The 27,948-nt window shown below is 34.7% G+C and overlaps 1 protein-coding gene across 2 annotated transcripts in view; it reads left to right on the forward strand.

The window, feature by feature from the left end:
• Window positions 1-27,588, forward strand: part of LOC112928556 (uncharacterized) — a 48,029-nt gene extending 20,441 nt beyond the window's left edge. Inside the window, exons 3-6 of one of the 2 annotated variants that reach the window (XM_072751892.1) lie at window positions 17,109-17,235; window positions 17,534-17,632; window positions 19,095-19,148; window positions 24,631-27,588. In XM_072751892.1, the coding sequence (XP_072607993.1) occupies window positions 17,109-17,235; window positions 17,534-17,632; window positions 19,095-19,148; window positions 24,631-26,108 (1,758 nt within the window). In that variant the 3' untranslated portion in view covers window positions 26,109-27,588. The remainder of the gene's footprint in view (window positions 1-17,108; window positions 17,236-17,533; window positions 17,633-19,094; window positions 19,149-24,630) is intronic. The other variant, XM_072751945.1, reaches the window with a different exon arrangement.
• Window positions 27,589-27,948: the final 360 nt, after the last annotated feature.

The raw sequence follows: 27,948 nt of genomic DNA on the forward strand, positions 1-27,948 counted from the left end.
TTTTCAATTTTGTTATTTATGGAAAAGCTTTTAACTAGTATTCATGTTTTATTGAACATCAAAGACATTATAATGGGAAAAAAGACACTTATGTAAATTAGTATAAGAAAGTTTGACCAACATTTATTTCCTATTGACAAGAGATAATTCATTGTAAAGAAAAATATGAAATGATAAAGTGTAAGAAGGCAAAATTCATACTGAGGTGAGAATAAAAATTCTTCATAGAAATTTGAGTTTTGAGGAATGACCTCAGTCAGCATCATGGCAGCATAAGATGCCCACCTTCATTTGGCCCCCCACAATTAACAAGTAGAAGTGCCTCTGTGGTTCTCGTGGGATCTAACACCATAAGCTAAGGGACCTGAGAGGAGTCTCACCCGCATTGAGTAATAAGCTGACAGTCCTTGATACAGACTATGGAACTAGCAGGAGTCAACCAGCCCAAGCCCCTCTTGGCTGCATTCAGGGCAAATCTGGAGAGTGCTGATTTGAGTAGACACTCACAAATGAGAGAGCCTTTGTAGAACTCTAGATATCCTGAGGAGATATACTAGCACTCTATTGGCAAAAAAAAAAAAAAAAAAAAAAAAAAGAGGGGGTGAGTTGAATTTTACTAAGGCCACTCCTTCCCCAGGGTGGCACACTATGGAGCTGAACTACCCAGTGATGACTTCTTCCATGGGGAAAAACAGTGAGTGATTGTCCAACTTCCCTACTTGTATAGGATGCTGCAGAACTGTTTCTTTCTTGCAGCACCCACAGCATTGAGGCAGTACCTGCATGACTTGGGGGAGGGAAGAGATCAGGATATAAGAATATCAGAGTATATTAAAGGAATACAATTCCTACTGGCTGCATTCAGGACTCCAGCAGGAAGCCCATCACAAGCTGCTGGGAAAACCTTGCACAAGGATCCCTCACATGGCTTGCATGCACCCCCAATGCCCCAATCCACAGTTACTCTAATTCTTCAGCTAACTCTGTGTATGCTCCCAAGTATGGGCATAAAGGCCAGTTTTGGTAGACAGCATGCAGAAAACAGGCCAGAGTCTGTGGCAAGGGAGAAATCACAAACTTGAGCTGTAGTATTATCTTAGGAAAAACCAAAGAGGTTTCCAGCAGCCAGCCTGGTGAGTTGTAAGGTTGAGAGACAACGAATAAGCTTAAAATTTCTGCCACATGGGGACAAGAAGCATGGAGTACATGTATTCCTATAAGGACAGAGAAAGCCCCAGTTATGGACTGATTAAAAAGTATCTGACCTGAAGGCAACTAGAAATGTTTGGAGGAGATGACTACTTCAAATGAGAAACCAGCAATGCAAAACTCCAAGAAACACGAGGAATCAATGAAACATGGCATCACAAGATCTAAATAGTCCTCTAATAACTGAACTCAAAGACACCGAATTCTGTGATTTGCCTGACAATTCAAATTAGCTGTTTTAAAGAAACTCAATGAGCTACAACAAAACATAGAACTTAATAAGCCAGGATAACAACACATGAGTAAAATGAGAAATTCAACAGAGAAATCATAACAAACCAAACAAATCTGGAGCTGAAGAATTAACAAAATGAGAAATGCAATAGAGAACATCAACAGAAGAATAAACCAAGCAAATATAAAACCAGAGAGATACAAGATAAGGGCTGTGAAATACTCTTGTCAAAGGAGAACAACAAAAACAACAACAAAAAAGGATGAAAGAGAATGAAGAAAGCCTACAAGATGTATGGGACACCATAAAATAAACAAGACTATAAAAAATAATTTGTTAATCAATTCAGAATATAAAGAGAATTTATTTTTTTTATAAAGAGAATTTTAAAAAATAGTAAAATTAAAAACACAAAAGGGGGCAGTAAAAGAGTAGAATTTTTGTGTGTGATTAAAGTTGCTATCTATCAGCTTAAAATGGATTATTTTATAAAATTTTTTAAAGATTTATTTACTTTAGAAAGAGAGCAGGGAGGAGGAGCAAAAGGAGAGGGAGAGAAAGAATGCTCAAGCAGACTTCTCAGTGTGGAGCCTGACACAGGGCTCAATCCCAGGACCCCGAGATTATGACCTGAGCTGAAATCAAGAGCCAGCTGCTTAACGGACAGAGCCACCTAGGTACCCCTGTAAGATGTTTTATATTTTTGTTGTTGTTTCACAGTAACCACAAAGCAAATATTTATCAGATTCACAGAAGATAAAGTAAGGGGAATTGGAATGTTTCCTCTTTCATTTCTGATTTTATTTGGATCCTTTTGCTTTTTTTCTTATTCTAGATAAAGCTTTGTCAATTTTATCTTTCAAAAACAGATTTTGGCTTTGCTAATCTTTTCTATTCTTTACTAATCTCTATTTCAGCTCTGTTCTTTGTTATTTCCTTCTGCTAACTTTGGCCTTAGTCTGTTCTTTTTCTAGTTCCTTGACATTTAATGTTATTATAAATCTTTCATTTTTCCTTATATATGCATTTATTGCTATAAACTTCCAAGAACTGCTTTTTAAATTTTTAAACTTTTTTTTAGAGACTTATTTGTTATTAAACTTATTAGAGACAGAGAAAGAGAGAGCACACACAGAGGGAGAGGGAGAAGCAGACTCCCTGCTGAACAGGGAGCCCAATGCAGGGCTCGATCCCAGGACCCTAGGATCATGACCTAAGCCAAAGGCAGACACTTAACTGACTGAATCATCCATTCCAACTGATACCACAGCAATACAAAGGATCAAAAGAGACTGCTATGAACACTTGTATGCTAACAAATTGGACAATCTAGAAGTGGATAAATTTCCAGAAACATATGACCTATCAAGACTGAATTTTGAAGGAATAAAAAATCTAGACAGACCAATTACAATACTTGTAAGGTGATTCAATCAGTAACCGAAAATTTCCAAAGAAGAAAAACCAAGCACCAGATGGCTTTACTGTTGATTTTTATCAAACATTTAAAGAATTAATGCTAATTCTTCTCAAATTTTCAAAAATTGAAAAGAAAGGAACACTCCCAAGGTTAACCTAACTTTGATGCTAAAACTAGACAAGGACACTAAAAGAAAACATTACAAAGCAATAATCTTGATGAATATAAATGCAAAAATTCTCAATATTAGCATTGAATTCAGTAGGGCATTAAAAGAATCATACACCATGATCAAGTGGGATTTATCCCTGAGATACAAGGATAGTTTCACACATAGAAATCAATAATTGTGGTATACCACATTAATAGAATGAAAAATAAAAATCGTATGATCATCTCAACAGGTGCAGAAAAGCATCGACAAAATACAGCATCTTTTCATGGTAAAAGAACTCAACAAATTTGGATATAGAAGGAATGTCCTCAAACAATAAAAGCCAAATATGGCAAAAGCCAAATATGGCAAACTTGACAGTGAAAGGGGGAAAGCTTTCCTTCCAGTTTGGGAATAGCACCAGGATGTCCACTCTCACCACTCTGATTCAACATAGTAGTGGAATTTCTAGCCAGGGCAAAGATATGAGAAAATAAGTATAAGGCATCCAGATTGGAAGAGAAGAATAGAATTTTCTCTGTTTAGATGATATGATCTTATATATAGAAAATCCTAAGGACTCCACCTTGAAACTGTTAAGAGCTAATAAAAATAATAAAGTAGGATACAAAATCAACATGCAGAAATGAGTTGTGTTTCTATACACTAGCAACAAAATACCTGAAAAAGAAATTTTAAAAAATAGTATTCGCAATAGCGTATAGGTACATAGAACAATAGGTATATAGAAACAATAGGTATATAGAAAACAGAAATAATAAAATATGTAGAAATAAACGTAACCAATGAGGTGAAAGATCTGTGTGGTAAAAACTATAAGACTTTGATTCAAGTAATTGAAGAAGACACAAATAAGAGACATCTCATGTTCATGGATCAGAAGAATTATTATTGTTAAAATGACCTACCCAAAGCCATCTATGGGTTCAATGTCATCTCTGTCAAAAATCAACTGGCATTTTGCACAGAAATATAAAAATAATCCTAAAATTTATATGGAGCCATAAAAGACCATGAATAGCCCAGGTACTCCTGAGTAAGCAGAACAATGATGATGGCATCACACTGCCTAATTTCAAACTACACTATAAAGCTATAGTAACTAAAACTGGTTGGTACTGGCATAAAAATGGACATATAGTCCAATGAAACAGAATTGAGAATCCAGAAGTAAACCCTTACATATACAGCCAGCCAATATTTAACAGAGGAGCCTAGAGTATTCAGTGGGGAAAAGATAGTTTCTTCATTAGATGGTGTTGGGAAAACTGGATATTCACATGGAAAAAAATGAATTGGACCCATATTTGTACTACTCACAAAAATTATCTCGAAATGGATTAGAGATTTAAACATAAGAACAAAAACCCTAACATATGAATAAAATATAAGAAAAACCTCTTTGACATTGGTCTTGGCAATGATTACTTGTGTATGACACCAAAAGCACAAACAACAAAAGCAAAAATAAATATGTGGTACTAAATAAGTAAAATTTTCCTGCACAGCAAAAGAAACCATCAACAAAATGAAAAAGCAACCTATGGAATGGGGAAAAAAAAGTATTTACAAATCATATTTCAAAATGGTTTAATATTCAAATACATAAACTCATACAACTCAGTAGCCAAAAAAACCCCCAAAAACAAAAAACAATAAACAAAAAAACCCCACAAAAACCAAAAAACAATTAATCTAACTTAAAAATTGGGCAAAATTGAAGACACACTTTTCCAAAGAATACATGCAATAGGTAATAGGTATATGAAAAGGTATTCAATTCAATATCACTAATCATCAGGGAAATACAAATCAAAGCCACAATGAGATATTCCCTCACACCTGTTAGGATGGCTATTATCAAGAAGTCCAGAGTTAGCAAGTGTGGTTGAGGATGTAGAGAAAATTAAATCCTGTGCACTGTTGTGGAAATGTAGATTTGTACAACTACTATGAAAAAAACAGTATGGAAGTTCCTTTAAAAATTAAAAATAAAACTTTATATAATCCAGCAATCCCACTTCTGGGTATATATCCAAAGGAAATAAAAACAGATATCAATGAAATATATACTTCTGCATTCTTTTTTTAAATGCTATATTTCATTTTTTAATGTTATATTTATTTTTTGTTTCAAGTTTTTGTTTAAATCCTAAGTTATTTAACGTATAGTGTAATATTAGTTTCAGGAGTAGAATTTGGTGATTCGTCACTTACATGTAAACATCCAGTGTTCATCACAATAAATGCCCTCTTTAATATCCATCACCCATATAGCCCATCACCCCACCCACCCACCTCCCCTCTAGCATACCTCAATTTGTTCTCTATACTTAACAGCATCATTTTCCTCTCTCTCTCTTCCTTTCTCCTATGTTCATCTGTTTTGTTTCTTAAATTCCACGTATGTACACTTCCATATTCTTGCAGCATTATTTATAATAGCCAAGATATGGAAACAACCTAAATTGGTCAATGGATGAATGGGTAAAGGAGAAGTTATATATATGAATGTGTTCAAAAAGGAAATCTTGCTACTTGTGACAGCTTATATCAACTCTGACGGGATTATGCTAAGTGAAATAAGCCAGAGAAAGAAAAATATTATAGGATATCACTTGTATGTCGAATCTGAAATAGGTGAACTCATAGAAACAGTATAGTGGTTGTTACCACAGGATGGTGGGGGATATGGGGAGATGCTGGCCAATTCTAATCACATTTTACTTATAAGATGAATAAGCTTTTGGGATCTAACGTACAGCATGGTGACTAAATACTGTATTAAATACTTGAAAGATGCTGAGTGATAGTAAATGTCTCAATAACTGCAAAAAAGAAATGGTAATTATATTACATGATGGAGGTATTAGCTAACACTATGATGCTAATCATTTTGCAACATGCATATCATATCAACATGTACACCTTAAGCAGAATTATAGTCAATTATATTAATAAAGCTGGAATTAAATTTAAAAATTTAAAAGCTATACTAAAAGTCAAATACCTTGATAGGGAGAAATTATATTTTATGTCTACATGTGTGGCCTTTATTATGTTGAGGTATTTCTTCACTATACCTCCTTCATTAAGAATTTTTATCATAAATGGATGTTGAATTTTGTCAAATGTTTTTTCTGTACCTGTTGGGATGATTATGTGATTTTTATCCTTTATTTTGCTAATGTGGGTTTCTCATTAATTTGTGGGTGTTTAAGCTATTCTTGCATCCATGGAGTAAATCCCATTTGATTGTATTTGTGAATTTTCCAGTTTTCTTCTTATAATTGATTTCTAGTTTTGTATCATTGTGGTCAGAAAAGATGCTTGATATGATTTCAGTCTTCTGAAATTTATTAAGGGTTGTATTGTAGCCTACAATATGATCCTGAGAATGTTTCGTTTGTGCTTGAGAAGAATGTGAAGTCTGTTTCTTTTGAAGGGAATGTTTTGTGTATGTCTGTTAAGTCCATCTGGTTTATGTTTAAATACTTAATCCTTTTTCAGTTAATTTTTTTGTTTATGGTGTGAAACAAAGGTCCAATTTCATTTTTTTGTGTGTGTCGATAACCAATTTTTCCAACACCACTTATTGAAGGGCCTATCCTTTCCCCATGTTGTATTGGTGCCCTTCTCAGAGATTACTTGGCCATATATGTGAGGTTTATGTCTGGGCTATTCTATCCCATTGGTTTATGCACATGTTCTTGTGCTGATACCATACTGTTTTGATTACTGTAACTTTGTAACATGTTATAAAATCAGGGCACTTAATATCTCCTGCTTTGTTGTTCTTGCTTAAAAATGCTTTCACTGTTCAGTGTTTTTTTTTTTTGTGATTCTAAATGAATTTTAATTTTTTTCCTATTTCTGTAAAAAGAAATGCCATTGGTATTTTGATAGAGATTGCGTTGGATCTGTAATTTCTATGTATTTATAAATTTTCCCATTTTATTTCCATTATTGATAAATGGTTTTATTCTGTTGTGATATGGAAAGATACTTGGAATAATTTCCAATCTTCTTAAATTTATTAAGACTTGTTTTATGACTGCATGTGATGTACTGAATAATGTTGCATATATGCTTAAGAAGAATGAGTAGTAATCTGCTGATTACTTGAGTGGAATACTCTATATATGAGTGTTAGATTCATTTAGTCTATTTTGTTGTTTAGTTCTACATTTCTTATTGGTTTTCTGTTTGGATGATCTATTCGCTAGTGACAGTGGGATTTTGAAGCTTCCTATGATTATTGTATTGCTGTTTTCCTTTTAGATCTGTCAATGTTGGCTTTATACATTTAGGTGCTTTGTTATTAGGTGCATGTATATTTATAATTGTTATGTATTCTTGTTGAATTGTTCCTTTTATCATAATATGACACTTTGACTTTTGTGAAGATTTGTGACTTAGAGTTTTTTTTTTTTTATAAAAGTAAAGCCACCCCTGCTTTCTTTTGTTCCATGTGCATAAAACATCTTCTCTGCCTCACATTTTCAGCCAATGTGTCCTTAATTCTGAAGTATTTTACAGACAGCATTTGTTTGGGTCTTGTTTATGGTTTTGGGTTTTTTTTTTCAGTCTGTTTTTTCAGCCACTCTATGTCTTTTGACTGGGGAGTTTAGTCCATTTACATTTAAATTAACTATTAATAAGTAGGAACTTATTTTAATTTTGTTAGTATTTTATCAGTTTTGTAGTTCTCTTGTTCCTCTCTTCCTTTTTTTGTTTTCTTCATTATAGTTTGATGACTTTTTGTACTGATATGTTGTGATTCTTTTCCTTTGTTTTGTTTATCTAAGTTTTTCATTTGTAGTTACCATGAGGCTTGAATAAAATAATTTATAGTTATGACAGCTATTTTAAGCTATCAATTTAATTTCAATTGCATACATAAGCTATACACTTTATTTCCCTCCACATACACACATTATGTAATTGTTTTTCAATTTTTTTATATTGTATTTTAATTAGCAGATTTTTCTGGTTATGGTTATTCTTAATACTTACATCTTAAACTTTTTATTGGTGTTAAAATATATATGGCACAATTACAGTATTGCAATATTTTGTCTTTGTCTTTACCAGTTAGATTTATGTTTCCATATGCTTTCTTTAAAAAAAAAATAGTTTCAGAGGTAGAATTCAGTGATTCATCAGTTGCAAATAACACCCAGTGCTCATTACATCAAGTGCCTTCCTTAATCCCCATCACCCAATTACTCCATCCCTCCACCCATCTCCCTTCCAGCAGCCCTGTTTGTTTCCTATACCTAAGAGTCTCTTATGGTTTGTCTCTCTGTGTTTTCATTTTATTTTATTTTTCCTTCCCTTCCCTTCCCCTATGTTCATCAGTTTTGTCTTTTAAATTCCACATATGAATGAAATCACATGGTATTTGTCTTTCTCTGACTGATTTATTTCATTTAGCATAATATCCTCTACTTCCATCCATGTCATTGCAAATGCAAGATTTCATTCTTTTTGGTGGCTGAGTAATATTCCATTGTGTGTGTGTGTGTGTATCACACTTATATATATATAAGTATATATACAAAGTATATATACACCACACTTTATCCATTCATCTATTGATGGACATCCATTTGCAGGTATATCTCATATATATATATATACATATATATATATATGTATATATATATATATATATATATATATCACTTTATCCATTTATCTATTGAGGGACATCCATTTGCAGGTTTTTGTGTAGTCATAAATTTTTACTTCTTTTGGGTAAATACCTAGAAGCCCAAATTCATCATATGTTAAAAATATGTTTAGTTTTATAAGAAACCACCAAAGTATCTGAACCATTTTGCATTTCCACTAGTAATGAATGAAAGTTTCTGTTACTTTCCATCCTCATCAGCATTTGGTGTTGTCAGTGTTTAAGATTTTGGCAATTCTAATAAGTGTGTACTGGTATCTTGTTGTTATTTTAATTTGCATTTCCCTGTTGACTTATGATGTAGAGCATTATTTTATGGGCTTATTTTCTATCTGCATATCTTCTCTAATGAGATTTTTATTCAGGTTTGTCCCATTAAAATTTTTAAAAATATTTTATTTATTTATTTATTCATGAGAGGCACAGAGAGTGGCAGAGACATAGGCAGAGGGAGAAGCATGGGAAGCCCAATGCAGGACTTGATCCCAGAACACTGGGATCATGCCTGAGTTGAAGGCAGATGCTCAACCACTGAGCCACCCAGGCATCCTTTGGCCCATTTTAAAAATGTGGTTGTTTATTTTCCTATTGAGTTTAAAGTATTTTAAAAAATAGTCTGGATAATAGTCTTTTATCAGAAGTGTCTTTTACAAATGTCTTCTCCCATTCTGTGGCTTTGTTCTAATTCTCTTGAGATTGTCTTTCAGATAATAAGAGTTTTTAATTTTAATGAAGTCCAGTTTATCAATTATTTCTTTCATAAATCACGCCTTTGGTGTTGCTGGAAAGTCATCACCAAACCCAGAGTCTTCTAGATTTTCTACTATATTAACTTATAGGAGTTTTATAGTTTTGTATTTTACATATAAATCTATTGCCCATGTTTTAGTAATTTTTGTGCAAGATGCTCTGTTTAGATTCATTTTTGCATGTGGATGTGCAGTTTTCCCAGCACCATTTATTGAAAAGTCTCTCTTTGGTCCATTATATTGCCTTTGCTACTTTCTCAAAGATCAGTGATTATATACAATTGTTTCTGGACTATTTTGTTCTATTGATCTTTTTGTACTGAATAAATTTGACCTGTAACATTGCCTAGGGTTAAGGTGTACAGTGTATTATTTTCATACATTTATATATTATAATATGGCTAATATAGCAGTATTTTTCACATTATATAATTATAGTACAATATTATCTATATTCATTATATCATGCATTGGGTTCTATGGCTTATTTACTACTGACTGCAAGTTTGTGCCCTTTAGTATCATTGTTCATATCCACGTCCACCATCCCCTTGTACCCATTTTACTCTGTTTTTTACACATTTAGTTTTTTTAGATTCCATATATAAGTGATAATATACAGTACTTGTCTTTGACTTATCTCGCTTAGAATAGAAGGATATCCTCCTTTCTCATGACTGAATAATATTCCTTTGTGTATATGAACCACATCTTTTCTATCTGGTTATCCATTGAGGGGTATTCAAGTTGGTTCCGTATCTTGGCTATTGCAAATAATGATCTGATAAACATGGGATTGTATATATGCAGTCAAAATTCTGTTTTCTTTTCCTTTGGCTATATACCTAGAAGTGGAATTGCTGGATCATATAGTAAATCTATATTTAATTTTTTGAGGAACCTCCATATTGTTTTCCAAAGTAGTTGAATCAATTTACACACACACCAGATTTTTGTGTATGTTCATCAGGGATATTGGTCTGTAGTTCTCTTTTTTAGTGGTATCTTTATCTGGTTTTGGTATCAGGGTAATGCTGATCTCATAGAATGAATTTGGAAGCTTTCCTTCCTTTTCCGTTATTTGGAATAGTTTGAGAAAAATAGGTATTAATTCTTTTTAAAATGTTTGATAGAGTTCATCTGTGAAACTTTCTGGCCCTGGACTTCTGTTTGTTGGGAGACTTTTGATTACTAATTCAATTTATTTTCTGGTAATCAGTCTATTCAGATTTTCTACTTATTTCTGATTCAGTTTTGGGAAGTTCACCCTTCCTTCCTTCCTTCCTTCCTTCTCTCTTTTTCTTTCTCTCAGTCTTTCTTTTTCATTCCTTTTTAACCCTTTATCTCTGTGGTAAGGGTCTCATCAATGTCTTCTTTTCTCATGCCTAGTAATATCCTTATGATTGTTGCTTTAAATTCTATATCAGGTATATTATTTATATCTGTTTCATATACATCTCTTGCCCTGGCTTCATCTTGTTCTTTTATTTGGGATAAATTCCTCCATCTTTGCTTTTTGTCTAGGTCTCTGCCTTCTTGTGTGTGTTAGAAAGCCTCACTGTGTGTCTTTCATGAATAAATAAATAAAATCTAAAAGAAAAAAGAAAGCCAGTTATGTTTCCTGATCCTGAAAGTAATGACTTTCTGAAAAAGGTCATGTAGTACTTAAGGCCTGGTGCTTCAGGGAGGTCTCTGATGTGTGCTTCGTATGCTTTGTTATTATGTTTTGATTGCTCTGTCCTTCAGCCCAGACGTCTGCAGAGGCTCTCCTTGCATGCTGTGCTGTGAGCCATTTGGCTCTTGGCCTGAATGAGTTTTAATTAGATGTGTTCTGGTGTGCTTGTGAAATCCAACCTGACTCACCTCCACCAGAACTGATGTCCTGCAGAATTCTGTTTGGGAGACATGGTGTGGTCAGGGGTTTATGCTGGTCTTCTGAGGAAAGGTCCTGCCACACTGGAACTGAGGCAGGAATGACTGAGAAGGGCAGTCCCTTCAGAGCAGAGGGGGGTAAGTCTTGGTATTTTCAAGTTAGGCAGCCAGTGGTGGAGCTGCACCGCTTCCTGCAGGTGGCTCTATGTTTATACTGAGGGGACAGGGAGGTAAATGGTACTGGCCATTTGTTTACAGAGAGGTGTCTCTGTGAACACTCTCATTGATACACTCTGAGAAGAGTAAATAATCTCCTAACTCTGTGCCCCAGGTGTTCCTCAAATCGCTGTTTCCATGCTGTCTATCCCTGGATTGTTTGTCTGCCTTCTCTCTAGGAGCAGCACAGTGCCCTCCAGGCTCTATCCCAGCCAAGGCTGCTGACTTTTAAAACTCCAGGCTTTATGCCCCATTGATTGCAAGAACTCCAGTAGTTCAGCCCTCTTATTTTCTAAGCTAACGGTTTTGGGGAAACTTTCTCCTTGTGTGTTCCCTTATGTGTTCCTCTCTCACCCTTATCTATGGCCATGGCTCCCTCCCCTCTGCAGAACCAGTGATCTATTTCTCCCATGAAGCATGTCCCCACATTTCCTACCTTCTTCAAGGTGGCCTCTTTTCTCCCTTTAGTTGTGTAGTTTGTCCTGTCAGTCTTCAGGTTGATTTCTGGGGTAGTTAGAATGATCTGATAGTTATCTACTTGTGTTCATGGGACAAATTGAGCCTAGGATCCTCCTACTGTGCTGCCATCTTCCCCTGTCTGTGAGTGTTTTATCACAAATGAGTGTTAGATTTTGTTGAATGCTTTTACTGCATATATTGATCATGTGATTTTTATTTTTTCGTCTGTTCATGTGGTGGATCACATTAATTTATTTTCAAAGGTTGAGCCCACCTTTTGTATTTGGGATAAATCCCATTTTGTCATGGTGTGAATAATTATTTTTATATATTCTTGGATTCAATTGCTATTGTTTTGTGAGGATTTTTACATTCCTGTTCATGAAAGATACTGGTCTGCAGCTTTCTTTTTTTGTAATGTTTTATCTGGTTTTGGGGTTAGGGTAATATTGACCTCAGAATGATTTAGGAAGTAATACTTCTGCTTTTATTTTCTGAAAGACATTGTAGAGAATTGACACAATTTCTTCCTCAATTGTGTGATAGAATTAACCGGTGAATCCATCTAGGCCTGGTGCTTTCTGTTTTGGAAGGTTATGAATTATTGACTCAGTTTCATTTATACGTCTACACCTATTCAGATAGTCTTCTTCATCTTTTTTTTTAAGATTTTATTCATTTATTCATAGAGACACACACACACACAGAGAAGGGCAGAGACACAGACAGAGAGAGAAGCAGGCTCCACGCACGGAGCCCGACACGGGACTCGATCCCGGTCTCCAGGTTCATACCCCGGGATGTAGGCGGCGCTAAAGCGCCGCGCCACCAGGGCTATCCAGTCTTCTTCATCTTGTATGAGTTTTGGGATATTATATCTTTCAAAGAATAATTCCATTTCATTTAAGTTATCAAATGTATGGGCATGTTTATGGTATTTTTAATTAACTTTTAATATCTATACAATGTAATGCTGTCCCCTCTTTCATTTCTTATACTAGTAATTCATGTCTTCTGTATTTTTCTTAGTTAGCCTAACTAAAGGCTTATTTGTTTTATTGATGTTTTAAAAATATCATTTAGTTTTCTGTATTGATTTCCTGTTTTCAACTTCATTGATTTTTGCTCTCTTATTATTTATTTTTTCTGCTTCCTTTGGATTTTTTCTTTTTCTAGTTTCTTAAGGTGGAACTTAGATATTTGGTTTCAGGTCTTTCTCCTTTTCTAATATATACATAATTGCTATAAATTTCCCTCTGAGCACTGCTTTTGCTTCATCCCATAAATTTTTATAGTCTGTGTTTTCATTCTCACTTAGTTAAAATGTTTTTAAATTTCTCTTGAAAGTTCTTCTTTGACCTATCTATTAGAAATCTGTTGTTCAATCTTCTTATATTTTGGAATTTTTTAATTATCTTTCTGTTGATTTCTAGCTTAATACTATTATTATTTGAGAGTAGATATTATATGATTTCTATTCTTTTAAGTGTTAGGGTATATTTTATGCTCCAGAATGTGGTCTATCTTGGTGAACATTCCATGTCAGATTGAACAGAATGTCATATTTTTTAATAATGAGAACCCAGGAGTCCCTTGTCAGATTGACAAGTATGACTTTTTGCCTATCCTACAAGTGACAAAACTATGGTACATTTGTAGCAAATTATAACTTACTACTAATCTCAATAAGAGAAAAGCACAAAAACCTCATTAAGATCTAGCCAGAATATAAAAAAAATTCATAGTATAGGAACTGCAGTAATAACTAGACAGAAGTACTCAACCTTATATATTATAAAAATAAATATTTGAAATATAAATGAGAACTTCCCGTTTTACTTCTTACATTGACAAAGATAAAGAAATTTGGTATTAATTATGCCAGCCATAGTGTGAGGAAGAATATTCTCACACCATCCTGGTGGGTAGAATGAATTGGTAGGTATTGCCTCAATAGAGGTCAGTTGGACATTTCTTTCCAACTTTAAAATCCATGTAGTGTTGGCCAGCACTTCCAATTCTAGGATTTTATCCTGGTGATGTCAGACAAACACACAATGATATTATTCATGGAAACATTGCTTGTATAATTATAGCAAAAGCTTAGAAGCAATGTTAATTTTCATTAATGCAAAATGCAGTTTTCACAGGGTAGAACATTGTTAGCTGGGGAGTGTCTCATAGTCTTCCATCTGCCTACTGATCCCATGTGGACAGATTTTTCTTTATGCTTACTTAGCACCTGTTGTCCTACACTTTGCATTTTATATTTATATGGGAATCTTCTCTTGCCACTATGGTAAAGCTTTTTTTTCCCTCTTTCTTGATTTCTTGTGTAACTTTTTGCTCTTTTACACCCTGGCATTGATATAACACATCCTTTACTACCTTAGAATACAGGTCCACAGAAAAGGCTGAAAGAAAGTATTTCTCTCTTGAAGCAAGTCAGCAAAGACTAGAGGAAGAATCTGCTTCTCCAAATGTGAACACACAATGTAAAACTTGAAGGAACACCAAAAAATCAAGGAAACATGGCACTACCAGGGGAACATGATAATTTCACAGTGATTGACCCTAAAGAAATAAAGATATGCAATTTACCCAATAAAAAATTCAATAATCATTGTTTTAGGAGGCTCGGTGAGAAGAAAATACAGTAAGATAATTCAGTAACATCAGAAAACCAATATACTAACAAAGTTTAACAAGGAGATAGAAATCATGAAAAAGAAACACAAAATATGGAGCTGAAAAATACAGTGAATGAAATGAAAAAATGCAATAGGATGCATGAACAGCAGACTTAACCCAGCAGAAGAATGAATCTGTGAAGTCATAGACAAGTCATTTGACATTATCCAGTCAGGAAAAAGTGAAGGAGAGAAAAAAAGAATGAAGAAGTGAAGAAAATGTAAGACCGGAAACCATAAAACTATTAGAAGAAAACATAGGGAGACAGCTTTTTGACATTCGTCTGGGCAGTGAATTTGGATATGACATGAAGAGAATAGGCAACAAAAGCAAAAATAAACAGGTAGGACTACATCAAACAAAAAAGTTTCTGCCTAGCAATGGAAACAGTAAACAAAATGAAAAATCAATGCATGGAATGAGAGAAAATATTTGTAAACCATATATCCAAAACCGTAAATATCTAAAATTATAAGGATTTATATAACTCAATAGCAAACACACACACACACACACACACACACACACACACACACACACACAAATACCCTGATTTATAAATGGGGAAAGGACCTGAATAGACATTTTTCCAAAAAAGATATATTAATGGCCAGCTGGTATAAAAAGTGCTTAACATCACTAATCACTAGAGAAAGCTGAAGACTGCAAGGAGACATCACCTCGTACCTGTTAAGATGGCTTTTACCAAAAAGACAATAGCTAATCATTGGTGAGGAAGTGGAGAAAAAGAAACTTTTGTAGACTGTTGGTTGAAATATAAAGTGGCACAGCCACTGTGGGATACAGTATGGAGATTTCTCAAGAAATTAAAAATTGAATTACTATGTGACTCAGCAGTCCTACCTCTGAGTATATATCCTAAGAAATCAAAATCAGTATCATGAAGAGATATCTGCACTACCATGTTCATTTTTATTGCAGCATTATTGCCAATAGCCAAGATATGGAAACAATCTAAGTGTCCACTGATGGATGAATGGATAAAATAGACGTGAGCTATCTTTATAGATAGATAGACAGGGACATATATAGTGCAATATTATTCACCCATGAGAAGGAAGGAAATCCTGCCATTTGCAAAAACATTGATGTATCTAGAAGACATAGAGAAAAGCAAATACTGTAACGATCTCACTTATGTGTGAGATCTAAAAAAAAAGTCCAATTCACAGAAGCAGAATAATATGGAGGTTACTAAGGACTGGGTTGGAGGAGATAGAGATATGTTTGTCAGAGGGTAGAGGCCTTTGGTTATATATGAATAAACTCTGGGTATCTAATGTACATCATGGTGATTATAGTTAATTATACTATGTTATGTACTTGAAATTTGCTGAAAGGGTAGACCTTGGGGTGTCTGGTTGGTTCAGTTGCTTAAGAGTTTGCCTTTGACTCAGGTCATGATCCTAGGGTCCTGGGATTGAGCCCCACCTTGGGCTCGCTGCTCAGCAGGGAGTCTGCTTCTCATTCTCCCTTTGCCCCTCCCCCTTGCTTGTGTTCTCTCCCTGTCTCTCTCTCTCTCTCTCTCTCAAATAAATAAATAAATAAAATCTTAAGAGTGACTCTAGTAGAGAGTTCATTCTCAGTATTGCGAAATTTGTTACATTTTTAATTTTGTTTCTTCATTTCAAGGCACTATTGAGCAGGGCATCCTGTTTCTATTTTCTGGTACCTTTCATGTGACCTACTTTCTGATTGTTGAAAATGTTAGGATCTTTATATTCTTTTTTAAAAATATTTTATTTATTTATTCATAGAGAGACACACACACAGAGGCAGAGACATAGGCAGAGGGAGAAGCAGGCTCCATGCAGGGAGCCCGATGTGGGACTCAATTTTGGCACTTGATCCCAGGACTCTGGGATCATGCCCTGAGCCAAAGGCAGATAGATGCTCAACCTCTGAGCCACCCAGGTGTCCCTATATTCTTGTTATTCTAAAATTTTATCCTCTTATACCTTTCCCAGAGCTTACCAATTATTTATAACTTGATTTTTCAGGGGGGAAGGGGAAGCAAGAGAGTACTTCCCTTTACTGAGAATATACTATATATCAGTTAGGTTTTTAAATAGATATTCTTATTAATTGGATTTAGTATATTTTAAAACCAGAATGGATCTTGAAATTCTCTCAATCTGTACAGGAGTTTTTATCTGCAGAAATTGGGTTGTGTGAGGCCTGCTCGTTGATTAACACTAACTCTAATCTTCACCCTTATCACAGGTATTGAGCCCAACCTGTTTGTGTTCCATTTCACTCCTTTCCTCTAAAACTCTCCTTTACTTCTCTTTTTATGTTTCTCATCTCTTCTACCTTGAAGTCATTTATTTTCATTATACAAGTATAACACAGGGTTTTTGTTTCAGGGATTTGTGATATTCAGGGATGTGTCTATAGACTTTTCTGAGGAAGAGTGGGAATGCCTGGATTCAACTCAAAGGAATTTGTACAAATACGTAATGTTGGAGAATTATAGCAACCTGGTCTCAGTGGGTAAGTATACCTTTCTCCAAAAAGTCTACAGCCCTCCTGAATATTTGCTTCCCCTGAGAAGAATTTCTCAACTTCTTTCATATATCCTATGTGTTTCTTTTCCCTATTCCTAAAGAAATGAGCTTTGTAGAGTTGGGAATGCATGGCGTCATTGGGCCTACCGCCAAAGCTCTACCTTTTCTTTTTTTGTGTGGCCCTTCCAATAGTGACATCATCTTTTATTTGCTGATCACAGGATAGGATTTGAGTCCTGAAACAGCTACAACATAAAAAGTCTCCTTTGTTCTCTTATGAGTAGGAATTTGCATTCCCAAGCCAGATGTGATCTCTTTATTGGAGCAAGGGAAGGAGCCTTGGAGTGTTTTTGGCGGTGAGCTGACAAGGGGCCTGTACCTAGGTAAGTGATTGAGGATTATGTAAGGGAAGAGGAATGTAGGGTATAAACCAGATGCTCAGTGAGGAGACCACATCTTTGAGATGCTTGGAGGAATTTCCCCTCAAACACCCACAACTATTAAGAAAAGTAATCCTCATCATCATGAACTTCCAAATGCCCACACTTTCACCTTCAACTTAATACTATCTATGCTTCTTTTCTCTTATTTTCTGTCTATTTCTAGTAATTTTAATGAGAAACATCTACCTTTTTTTTTAGAAACATCTACTTTTTTTTTTTTTAATTTTTATTTATTTATGATAGTCACAGAGAGATAGAGAGAGGCAGAGACACAGGCAGAGGGAGAAGCAGGCTCCTTGCACCGGGAGCCCGACGTGGGATTCGATCCTGGGTCTCCAGGATCGCACCCTGGGCCAAAGGCAGGCGCCAAACCGCTGCGCCACCCAGGGATCCCGAAACATCTACTTTTATGTGAGATCTAATTCCCGTTAGTTCACTCTTTCTTGCCTTTTGGTCTATACATATGTCACTCCTTTAAACATTTTGGTATTAGATACATTCCATTTTTTAATCAATTTTATTCATGTATTCATTCTTTCAGCCAACATTTCCTTATATTCTGTGTTGTGGAGAATATTTTTCTAGGAGACACAGACATTATAAAATATATCAACTATGAAAAAATTTATAGCATAGGGATTGAGGAAAATAGGTGATGGGGATTAAGGAGTGCACTTGCTGTGATGAATACCAGGTATTATATGGAAGTGTTGAATCACCATATTATACACCTGAAATTAATATTATACTGCACGTTGCACATTAACTAACTGGAATTTAAATCTAAAACTTTAAAAAATCCATAAGTATCTTTCAAAATGTAGAATTAATTGCAATTGTAGAATTGATTGCTGTTCAAATGCCACAACCTGGAAAAATAACTAAAGATTGAAAGGTGGAAAAGCTTCACAGAGCTATAATAGTTGGAGCCCTGGGAGTGATTGCAGTCACCTTGGTAGAGAGTTTTGGGTATAAAGGTTATGTGCTTGCAATGGGATAGCAGAGGTTGTAGACAAGACAAAATTGAGCTGAGGGAGGAGGATCAAACAATTGCATGATGCATGCAATCAGCATAAAATAGAGTGGGAGAGAGGGAAAAGGTCATAAACATGGATGATTCAGGGTAAAGGGCACAGTAAGTACAAAAGTCCTGAAGCAGGCAGGCTCATTGTGTATGAGGAGCACCAAGGTGGCCAGTATGGGGGAATGAGTAAACAAAGAGGAGAGGAGTTTGATCTGTGATCAGAGAGGTATGAGCACATAGAAAGAGTCAGTTTATGATGACCTTGTAAATTGTGATTAAACTTCCTGAGTGAGATGGAAATAAGTAGAAGATTTTAAGCAGAGCTGTGATGTGATTAAGCTTTTTATTTTTCAAAAATATTATTTTTCCTATTTACAGAAGAGGAAACTGAGACACAAAGACTTGAAGTAACTTGTCCAAGGCCAACAACTAGTAAGTGTTGGAGATAAGGTTTAAAAGCAAATTGTACATCTCTTAGCTCAAAAGCTATTTTGCCTCTCCAAGTCAAATCAAAGGGGAAGTATAGTAAACATACTTTCATCTTAAATGCTTGTGAACAGATAGAAGTTAACTTTTTAAATTCAATTTTTAAAGTGAGTTTTTACATCCCATAAATAGCTAACTATAGCACACATATTACATGTATTTATATATACAAATACACATTAGATGTATATAAATGCATCATGGATTTTCTCTAAAACACTTTGTCATATGCCTTCCTTTCTTTTTTTTAAAAAAATATTTTATTTATTTATTCATGAGAGACACAGAGAGAGAAAGAAAGAGAGAGAGAGAGAGCCAGAGATAGACAGAGGGAGAAGTAGGCTCCATGCAGGCCTGATGTGGGACTCAATCTCACGACTCCAGGATCATGCCCTGGGCCAAAGGCAGGCACTAAACCACTGAGCAACCCAGGGGTCCCTGCCTTCCTTTCTTAATAAGCTTTTAGATATATCAATATTATAATATAAATATATTTGCATAATGAAGTTGTCTTCCATATTTTTCTAATTTCAATTTCTAATTGAGACTTCCTGGGATGCCTGGGTGCCTCAGCAGTTGAGTGCCTGCCTTCGGCCCAGGGAGTGATCCTGGGGTCCTGGGATCTAGTCCTGAATTGGGCTCCCTGCATGGAGCCTGCTTCTCCCTTAGCTTCTCCCTCTGCCTGTGTCTCTGCCTCTCTCTCTGTGTCTCTCATGAATAAATAAATAAAATCTTTAAAAAAATAAACTTCCTTTCTTCTATACATTCTTTTGTAAATAAATTTTTCACTTTTTTTATGATTGATTTTTTAAAAGAAGACTATTTTGAAATCTTTTCCAGCAAGATATATAATACATATGTCCAATTTTATTGCATCATGTTCAGAAATGTGTACCTTTTAAAAAATAAATTATTCTATGCTGTTTTAATCTTGGAATCAAGAACAATATCTTGCATATTTTTTGTTGTTTTTCAAAATAAGAATATTTTCAATAGTGAAAGTCAATTTGTCCTGTAATATTTTACATTCAGGATTTATCTAATTGCAGCCCCATGAGTAGAGTCACATTAAGCAATTTCACCTGATCTGATACTTAATTAGGATTGTGTACTTCATTTTGTTTTGTGTGTGTGTGTACTTCATTTTTCAAAAGATTTATTTATTTATTTCTGAGAGAGAGTGAGAGCACACACAAATGGGAAAGGCAGGAGAGGAAGAGAGAACTTCAAGCAGACTCTACTCTGAGCATGGAGCCCAATGCGGGGCTCATCTCATGACCCTGAGAACATAACCTGAGTCCAAACCAGGAGTCAATTGCTTAACCAAGTATGCCATCCAGGCGCCCCTAGGGTTGTGCACTTCTTAATTCATGATATTAAAATGCGAAGTCAAGTTTTTTCATTATACTAATGGTAATTTTGATCAGGTGGTTGGAGTTGACTACCAGATCTTTCCATTAGAAAGGTACATTTTCCCACTTATCATTACTAAATAATCCGTGTAGTAATACTTGGAGACCGTGTAATTGTACTCTAGAAATTTTTCACCCAAAGTGTTTGTTATTCATTTTTTCTTATTCAAAACAATTATTAAATTGAGCTTATAAAAAAAGTGAAGTTCTACTTATATCACTTTCTTTCTGCATTTATTAATTGGCCTTGCATTGTTAAAGAAAAAAAAAAGCTTTTCCTCTCCATTTTTGTTGAGAAACACTACAGATTCGTTGATTCTTTTAAAAATCAATATTTTATAACCCATGGTAATCAATCTTTTTTTATGATTAAACTATCATTCATGGTTAGCCATTGAAAGCCCATTTCAGGTGGCTTCTGCATCCTTTTTCAGGGATGCATGAGTCTTTAATGACCTTCTGTTTCCTGGCACAAAAATATGTTCCAGTCTCATATTATTCTTTCCCCCAACTTGGAATTAACCAGCTCATTAAGAAGCCTTAGTTTCTTTTAATAAGGAATGGTTTTCATTGATTAATATCAGTGGTCACTGGGCTCATTACTACTGGATTATCATTGCTTTTCTATCCATTAAGTGCAAAGAGACAGGGAACATATTTTTAAAAAATATTTTATTTATTTATTCATGATAGTCACACAGAGAGAGACAGAGAGGCAGAGACACAGGCAGAGGGAGAAGCAGGCTCCATGCAGGGAGCCCGACGTGGGATTCGATTCCGGGTCTCCAGGATCGCGTCCCGGGCCAAAGGCAGGCGCCAAACCGCTGCGCCACCCAGGGATCCTAGGGAACATATTTTTTATAACTGAATCATACTAATAAGTACTCTAATTGAAATCTGAAAGACAAGATTCTCACTTTTCTGCATTTCAGTTTTGTAACTTTTTCTTGAATGGTAGAAACTCTATTTCCCACAGTGTGAGTACATTTATTCAAGTCTTCTGTCCCAAATTCCACAGAATAGTTTCAAAATTAGAATAACAGGGATCCCTGGGTGGCGCAGCGGTTTGGCGCCTGCCTTTGGCCCAGGGCGCGATCCTGGAGACCCGGGATCGAATCCCACATCAGGCTCCCGGCGCATGGAGCCTGCTTCTCCCTCTGCCTGTGTCTCTGCCTCTCTCTTTCTCTCTGTATGACTATCATAAATAAATAAAATTAAAAAAAATTTAAAAAAACAAAAAACAAAACAAAACAAAAAAAACAAAATTAGAATAACAGCGCAACTACTGACTGAAAAACCTACCTGAAGTCATGTTCAAGATTCATTACAGTTTTCTTTCCCTTTTTCCATTAGGATGTGCTACACTAAGGATTTCCAGTCAGAGTACCCTTTGTAAAGTTGCTAAATTAAGTATTTTTTTGTGCATTTTCAACTTAATATACCACTTAACTATTGCATTTAGATTTTTTTAGTTTATAATTGGAATATATAAAACATTTACATGTTTCAAAAATCATTATAAAAATATATGTAAAGAAGTTATGTGGCAGCCTGGGTGGCTCAGTGGTTTAGTGCTGCCTTCAGCCCAGGGCATGATCCTAGGGACCCGGGATCAAGTCCCACGTTGGGTTCCCTGCATGGAGCCTGTTTCTCCCTCTGCCTGTGTCTCTGCCTCTCTCTCTCTGTGTTTCTCATGAATAAATAAATAAAATCTTTAATAAAAAAGAAGTTATGTTTACATTCCTATCTACTTCATTTACTGCTACACTCATTCTAGGTAACTTCTGGGGGGGGAGGTTGGGGGTAGTCTGATTAATCCTTTCTGCCTTTTTCTCCCAGAAATAGAGCATGTTCACATTTACATTCCCAATTCCCCTTCTGTCTTTTACCTGGGATATTATTCTCTCTGCACTCTTCTTTGCTGTCCTGGTTTTTGTTTTTGAGAGAAAGAGAAAGAGAGAGCAAGTGGTGGGAGGGCAGAGAGGGAGAGAGAGAGAATCTTAAGCAGACTCCACTCAGCATGGAGCCCGATGCTGATCTCACAAACCTAAAATCATGACCTGAGCCAAAATTAAGAGTCAGACACTCAACTGACTGAGCCATCCAGGTGCCCTGACCTGCTTTTCTTTTGATAATTATTAACAAGTTATTGTAGAAATATTTCCATATAGATATGGTGGCAAAAATAAAAAAGATATATAAAATTAACTTATTAATAATTCTAATAATTAATGAATAATAGCAAAAATCAACATATAACACCCAGAAAGATAAGTTAATTTAATTCTAATAATAATAACTCTACTATTAATTCCAATACTTAGTAGAGTTTCCATGCAGTCACAAAATTTATAAATATTTTCAGTTTTGTTTCTTGCTTTCCTATGCTTTTAACTTTGATACTCCTTTCTAGTCTTATCACTGTGGCTACACACCTTTCTGGAAGTGTTTAATAGAAATAGCACTACTGTATGTTTTCATCTTTTTTCATGATTTTTATGGGCATCGCTTTTTCTTCTTTTTAAAAGAACTTATTTATTTTTGTTTTTTTAAAGATTTTATTTATTCATGAGAGAGAGAGAGAGAGAGAGAGAGAGAGAGAGGCAGAGACACACACAGAGAGAGAGAGAGAGGCAGAGACACAGGCAGATGGAGAAGCAGGCTCCATGCAGGGAACCCAATGTGGAACTCAATCCCGGGACTCCAGGATCATGCCCTGGGCCAAAAGCAGGCACTAAACTGTTGAGCCACCCAGGGATTACCCCAACATTTTAAATTTTGGAATAATTTTATATTTGCCAAAAAGTTGCAAAAATAGTATGGAGAGTTCCCCATATCTCTCACCTAATATCAATTTCCCCTATATTTCTGTGGTATATTTGAATTTACCCCGTCCCCATTGTTTTCATTCCCTCCAATATAGTATACCTTTCATAAACTTCATGATTTTTCCTTTCTTTGTTTAGTGTGAGCATCTATGCATGTATCTTCATATATCTCTTTTCTTAGATAAATAGTAGTAGCATACACTATGTTTCTTCCACCTTGTTCTTTTACTTTAAAAAGTCATGAAGATCATTCAATAGGAATATATAATATATAATATATATTATAATTATTATATATATATAATATATATAGTTATATATCATATAATATAATATATAGTTCTCATATAATATATAATATATATATATTTCTCATTTCCTTAGAAAGTTTCTTAGAACTCTATTGTGAGCATACACTATACTGAGTTCAAGTATTAGTAATTTGGTGGCTATTTGATTCATTATAGACATTTGCTATTTGATTCATTATAGTCATTTGCTCTTACAAATAGTTCTATAGTCCATAAAGACTCCTAACTCTGGGAAATGAACTAGGGGTGGTGGAAGGGGAGGAGGGTGGGTGGTGGGGGAGAATGGGTGACGGGCACTGAGGGGGGCACTTGACGGGATGAGCACTGGGTGTTATTCTGTATGTTGGCAAATTGAACACCAATAAAAATAAATTTATTATTAAAAAAATAGTTCTATAGTGGATAACTTGTGAACCTCTACAGATTCTTTCCAGAAGTATATGTTTGGATTTCTAGAATTGGGGTTGCTTGTTCAAGGGATAAAGAATTATATAATTTTGCTAGAAACTGGCAAATATCCCTGTATGGTAATTGTATCATTTTAATTTGCTATACTGAATTGTGAGAGAGGCTACTGAGCTATAAACTTCTAACAGACTAGGTTATCAGACTTTTGAGTTTTTGCCAAAGTATACTTTAAATTTATTCCAAAATTTAAGAATCATTGATTTAATCTTTTTCTGATCACCTTCCCCTGTGCCTTCCCATATGGCTTTCCAGTTTCTATACTTTATCTCTCAAATTGCACCACCATATAAGAACTATAAATCCTATTTTCATTTATAAACATTAATGTCAATGTAATTATGCCTTTTCTAAGTTTTTTGTCTTCTCCCCTGCAAAAAAAATGAATGTTTTTATATGTGTTTTCTTTCAGAATATAAATCTAGATGTGAGAACAAGGAATTATCTCTGAAAAAGGATAACTATAAAATAGATTCATCCCAATGGGTTATAATGGAAGAATTTACAAAGCATGGACTTAAACAGGGATCTCAGAAAAGACATTTTAGCCACATCTCTGAACACATGCCCCCTTTCAGTCAGCATACATCTCTTCCTCTACATCAAACATTTAATACCAAAGGGAAATCTTATGAATGCCAAAAATATAAAAATGCCTATGGACAGGGTTCAAAACCCATTACACAGCAAGAAGGCCATACTGGCAAGAAAGTCTATGACCATAAGGAATATCGGAAGGCCCTTAGTAGAACTTCAAAAGTTAGTTCATATCATTCAATGCATGTTGATATGAGACCCTATGAATGTGAGGAATGTAGGAAGTCTTTGAATAATGGCTCAGACTTTATACAACACCAGATAATTCTTACTAGGGAGAAATCTAATGAATTTAAGGAAAGCAAGAAGGCCTTTACTAATGCCTCACAGTTTTTTCTACATCATAGCATTCATACAAGTGAGAAGCCCTTTAAATGTAAGGAATGTGTTAGAGAATTTAGTAATGGTACAGCCCTTATTCGTCATCAGAGGATTCATACTGGTGAAAAGCCCTATGAGTGTAATGAATGTGGAAAAGCTTTTAGTACTAGTTCAATTTTTAGAGTACATCAGAGGATTCATACAGGTGAGAAACCCAATGAGTGTAAAGAATGTGGAAAAGCCTTTCGTCATTCCTCATACCTTACCCAACACCAAAGAATTCATACTGGTGAGAAACCTTATAAATGTAAGTACTGTGTTAGGGCATTTAGTAATGTTTCAGCCTTTATTCGGCATCAGAGGATTCACACTGGTGAGAAACCCTATGAATGTAAGGAATGTGGAAGAGCCTTTAGTACTGGCTCAATACTTACAGCACATCAAAGAATTCACTCAGGTGAGAAACCCTATTTATGTAAGGAATGTGGGAAGGCCTTTCGTCAGTCTTCAGACCTTACTCAACATCAGAGAATTCATACTGGTGAGAAACCCTACAAATGTAAGGAATGTGGAAGGGCCTTTCGTCGTTCATCAGAACTTTCTCGACACAAGTTAATTCATAGTGATGAGAAACTATATGAATGTAAGGAATGTGGAAAGATCTTGAGTAGAGATTCAATACTTATACAACATCAGAAAATTCACACTGGTGAGAAAGCCTGGGAATGTAATGAATGTGGGAGAGTTTTTACTTGTGCAACATACCTGACACGGCATCAGCGAATTCATACTGGTGATAAACCATATACTTGTAACAAATGTGGAAAAGCCTTTCTTCGTTCTTCAGACCTTATTCTGCATCAAAGAATTCATACTGGTGAGAAACCCTATGAGTGTAAGGAATGTGGGAAGGCTTTTGCAAGAGGCTCAAATCTTAATCGCCATCAAAAAGTTCATACTGGGAAGAAATAGTATGAAAGGAAGCTTTGTAAGACCTTTAAGCATTTCTTGCAGTAACATGACATGAAAGATAAACCCTAGAAATGTAATAGGAGAAATTCTAAGAATTTATTGGTAAGAAAATATAGAAATACAATTAATATGACAATGCCTTATGTGTTTACAGTTTAACTACCATAAGAATAAAATGAATATTGTAAGACCTCTATTAATAGTTCATTCCTTTTAAATTTTAAAAACTTACTAATCATGAGTGGAGGAAAGTGAAAAATCTCTTGTTGCATTTTCACATTTTAAAATATTTTAAACCCACTTTATTTTTATATAGCTATAAGTAGTTTGGTTTATGCATAGCTAAAATACTATATTATTATACGTTGTATATTAAATTTTTAAATTTATATTCTCACCAAAATTCTTATTCCAGTACAACTTAATCAGTAACGATTTCCTGATGCTATTTATGCACAGTTTTGTGACATTTTATATTTTTAGTGTTATAAGCTTGGATTTAATGACCATCTTTTTATACTCCAACATCCAATTTGGGAGATCTTCGATTGATCTTTTTCATAATAAATTTTTACCTGCATGTCTTTGCATCTATACCATTTTATTTAAAATATCATTACTGGGACACCTGGGTGGCTCAGCAGTTTAGTGTCTGCCTTTGACTCAGGGCATGATCCCAGAGTTCTGGGATTGAGTCCCACATCAGGCTCCCTGTGAGCAGCCTGCTTTTTCCTCTGCCTGTGTCTCTCTCTCCCTCTCTGTGTCTCTCATGAATAAATAAATAAAATCTTTTTAAGAAAATAAAAATAAAATATCATTACTTTAAGAGGTGCCTGGCTGGCTCAGTCAGTGGAACATGCAACTCTTGATCTCTGGGTTGTGAGTTTGAGCCCCATGTTGGGTGAAGAGATTACTTAAAAATAAAATCTTTAAAAAGTAAAATATCATTAGTTTAAGATATATATTTTGATATTGATAAAGTGATAGAACTATTTGTATATGTAAATTAATATTTTTATTTCATAAATTTGATATTTTATTGTAATAATTTTCTCTGAATTTTTAAATTCTACAAAGAAGTCAATAAAGTTAGCTTTCTTCCCCCAAAGTGGCCATAACTATTGTCAAATTGCTGGAACAAATTCTTTTATAAATTTTTTAAAGCAAGTGTAATCATGTTATTCAAATTGCCTCATAAATTGCCTTTTTAATGACAAGGTGTGTCATATAGGACATTCCGTAATTAAGTGTTTAATAGTTTTTTAATATATATGACTGTACGATTATTTTTACCAAACATCTATGGTCAAATATTCTGACTGACTCCACTTTTTGTATTTATAAGGAATGCCATGTTTAGCATCCTACTTGGCATACTGTATTCACTTGTCTACATTGTTTTTGAGATAATCCATGTATACCTTTTAACATGTACATATTTTAAACATGACAGATTAAACTGGCTGCCCTTTTGACCATACTGTGTTATGCCATTTTTCTCTCCTCTCTTCCATGTTACTTATCCTTGCAGAATTTTTCCTAATGATTTTGCCCAAATATAACATAGGGACATTTAATTTTTTAAAAAATTATTCATTTCCACTTAAATGTATTTATATTAAAAGCCTATTCCTATATATTATTATTCTTTATGTGAAATAGGCATGGCTATATTCACTAACATCTTGGGTTTGGTAAGGATCAAATGAGTTAATCTACACAAATGCTTATAATTAAGACTTTAACATACTCAGTAAATATAATCCGTTGTTAAAATTATTTTTTTTCTTTTGGCTATTTTATTATTTATAAAGGCTCTTAACTATGGTGTATATTTGAT

Source organism: Vulpes vulpes, chromosome 1, assembly GCF_048418805.1.
Source record: "Vulpes vulpes isolate BD-2025 chromosome 1, VulVul3, whole genome shotgun sequence".
Lineage (NCBI taxonomy): Eukaryota > Metazoa > Chordata > Mammalia > Carnivora > Canidae > Vulpes > Vulpes vulpes.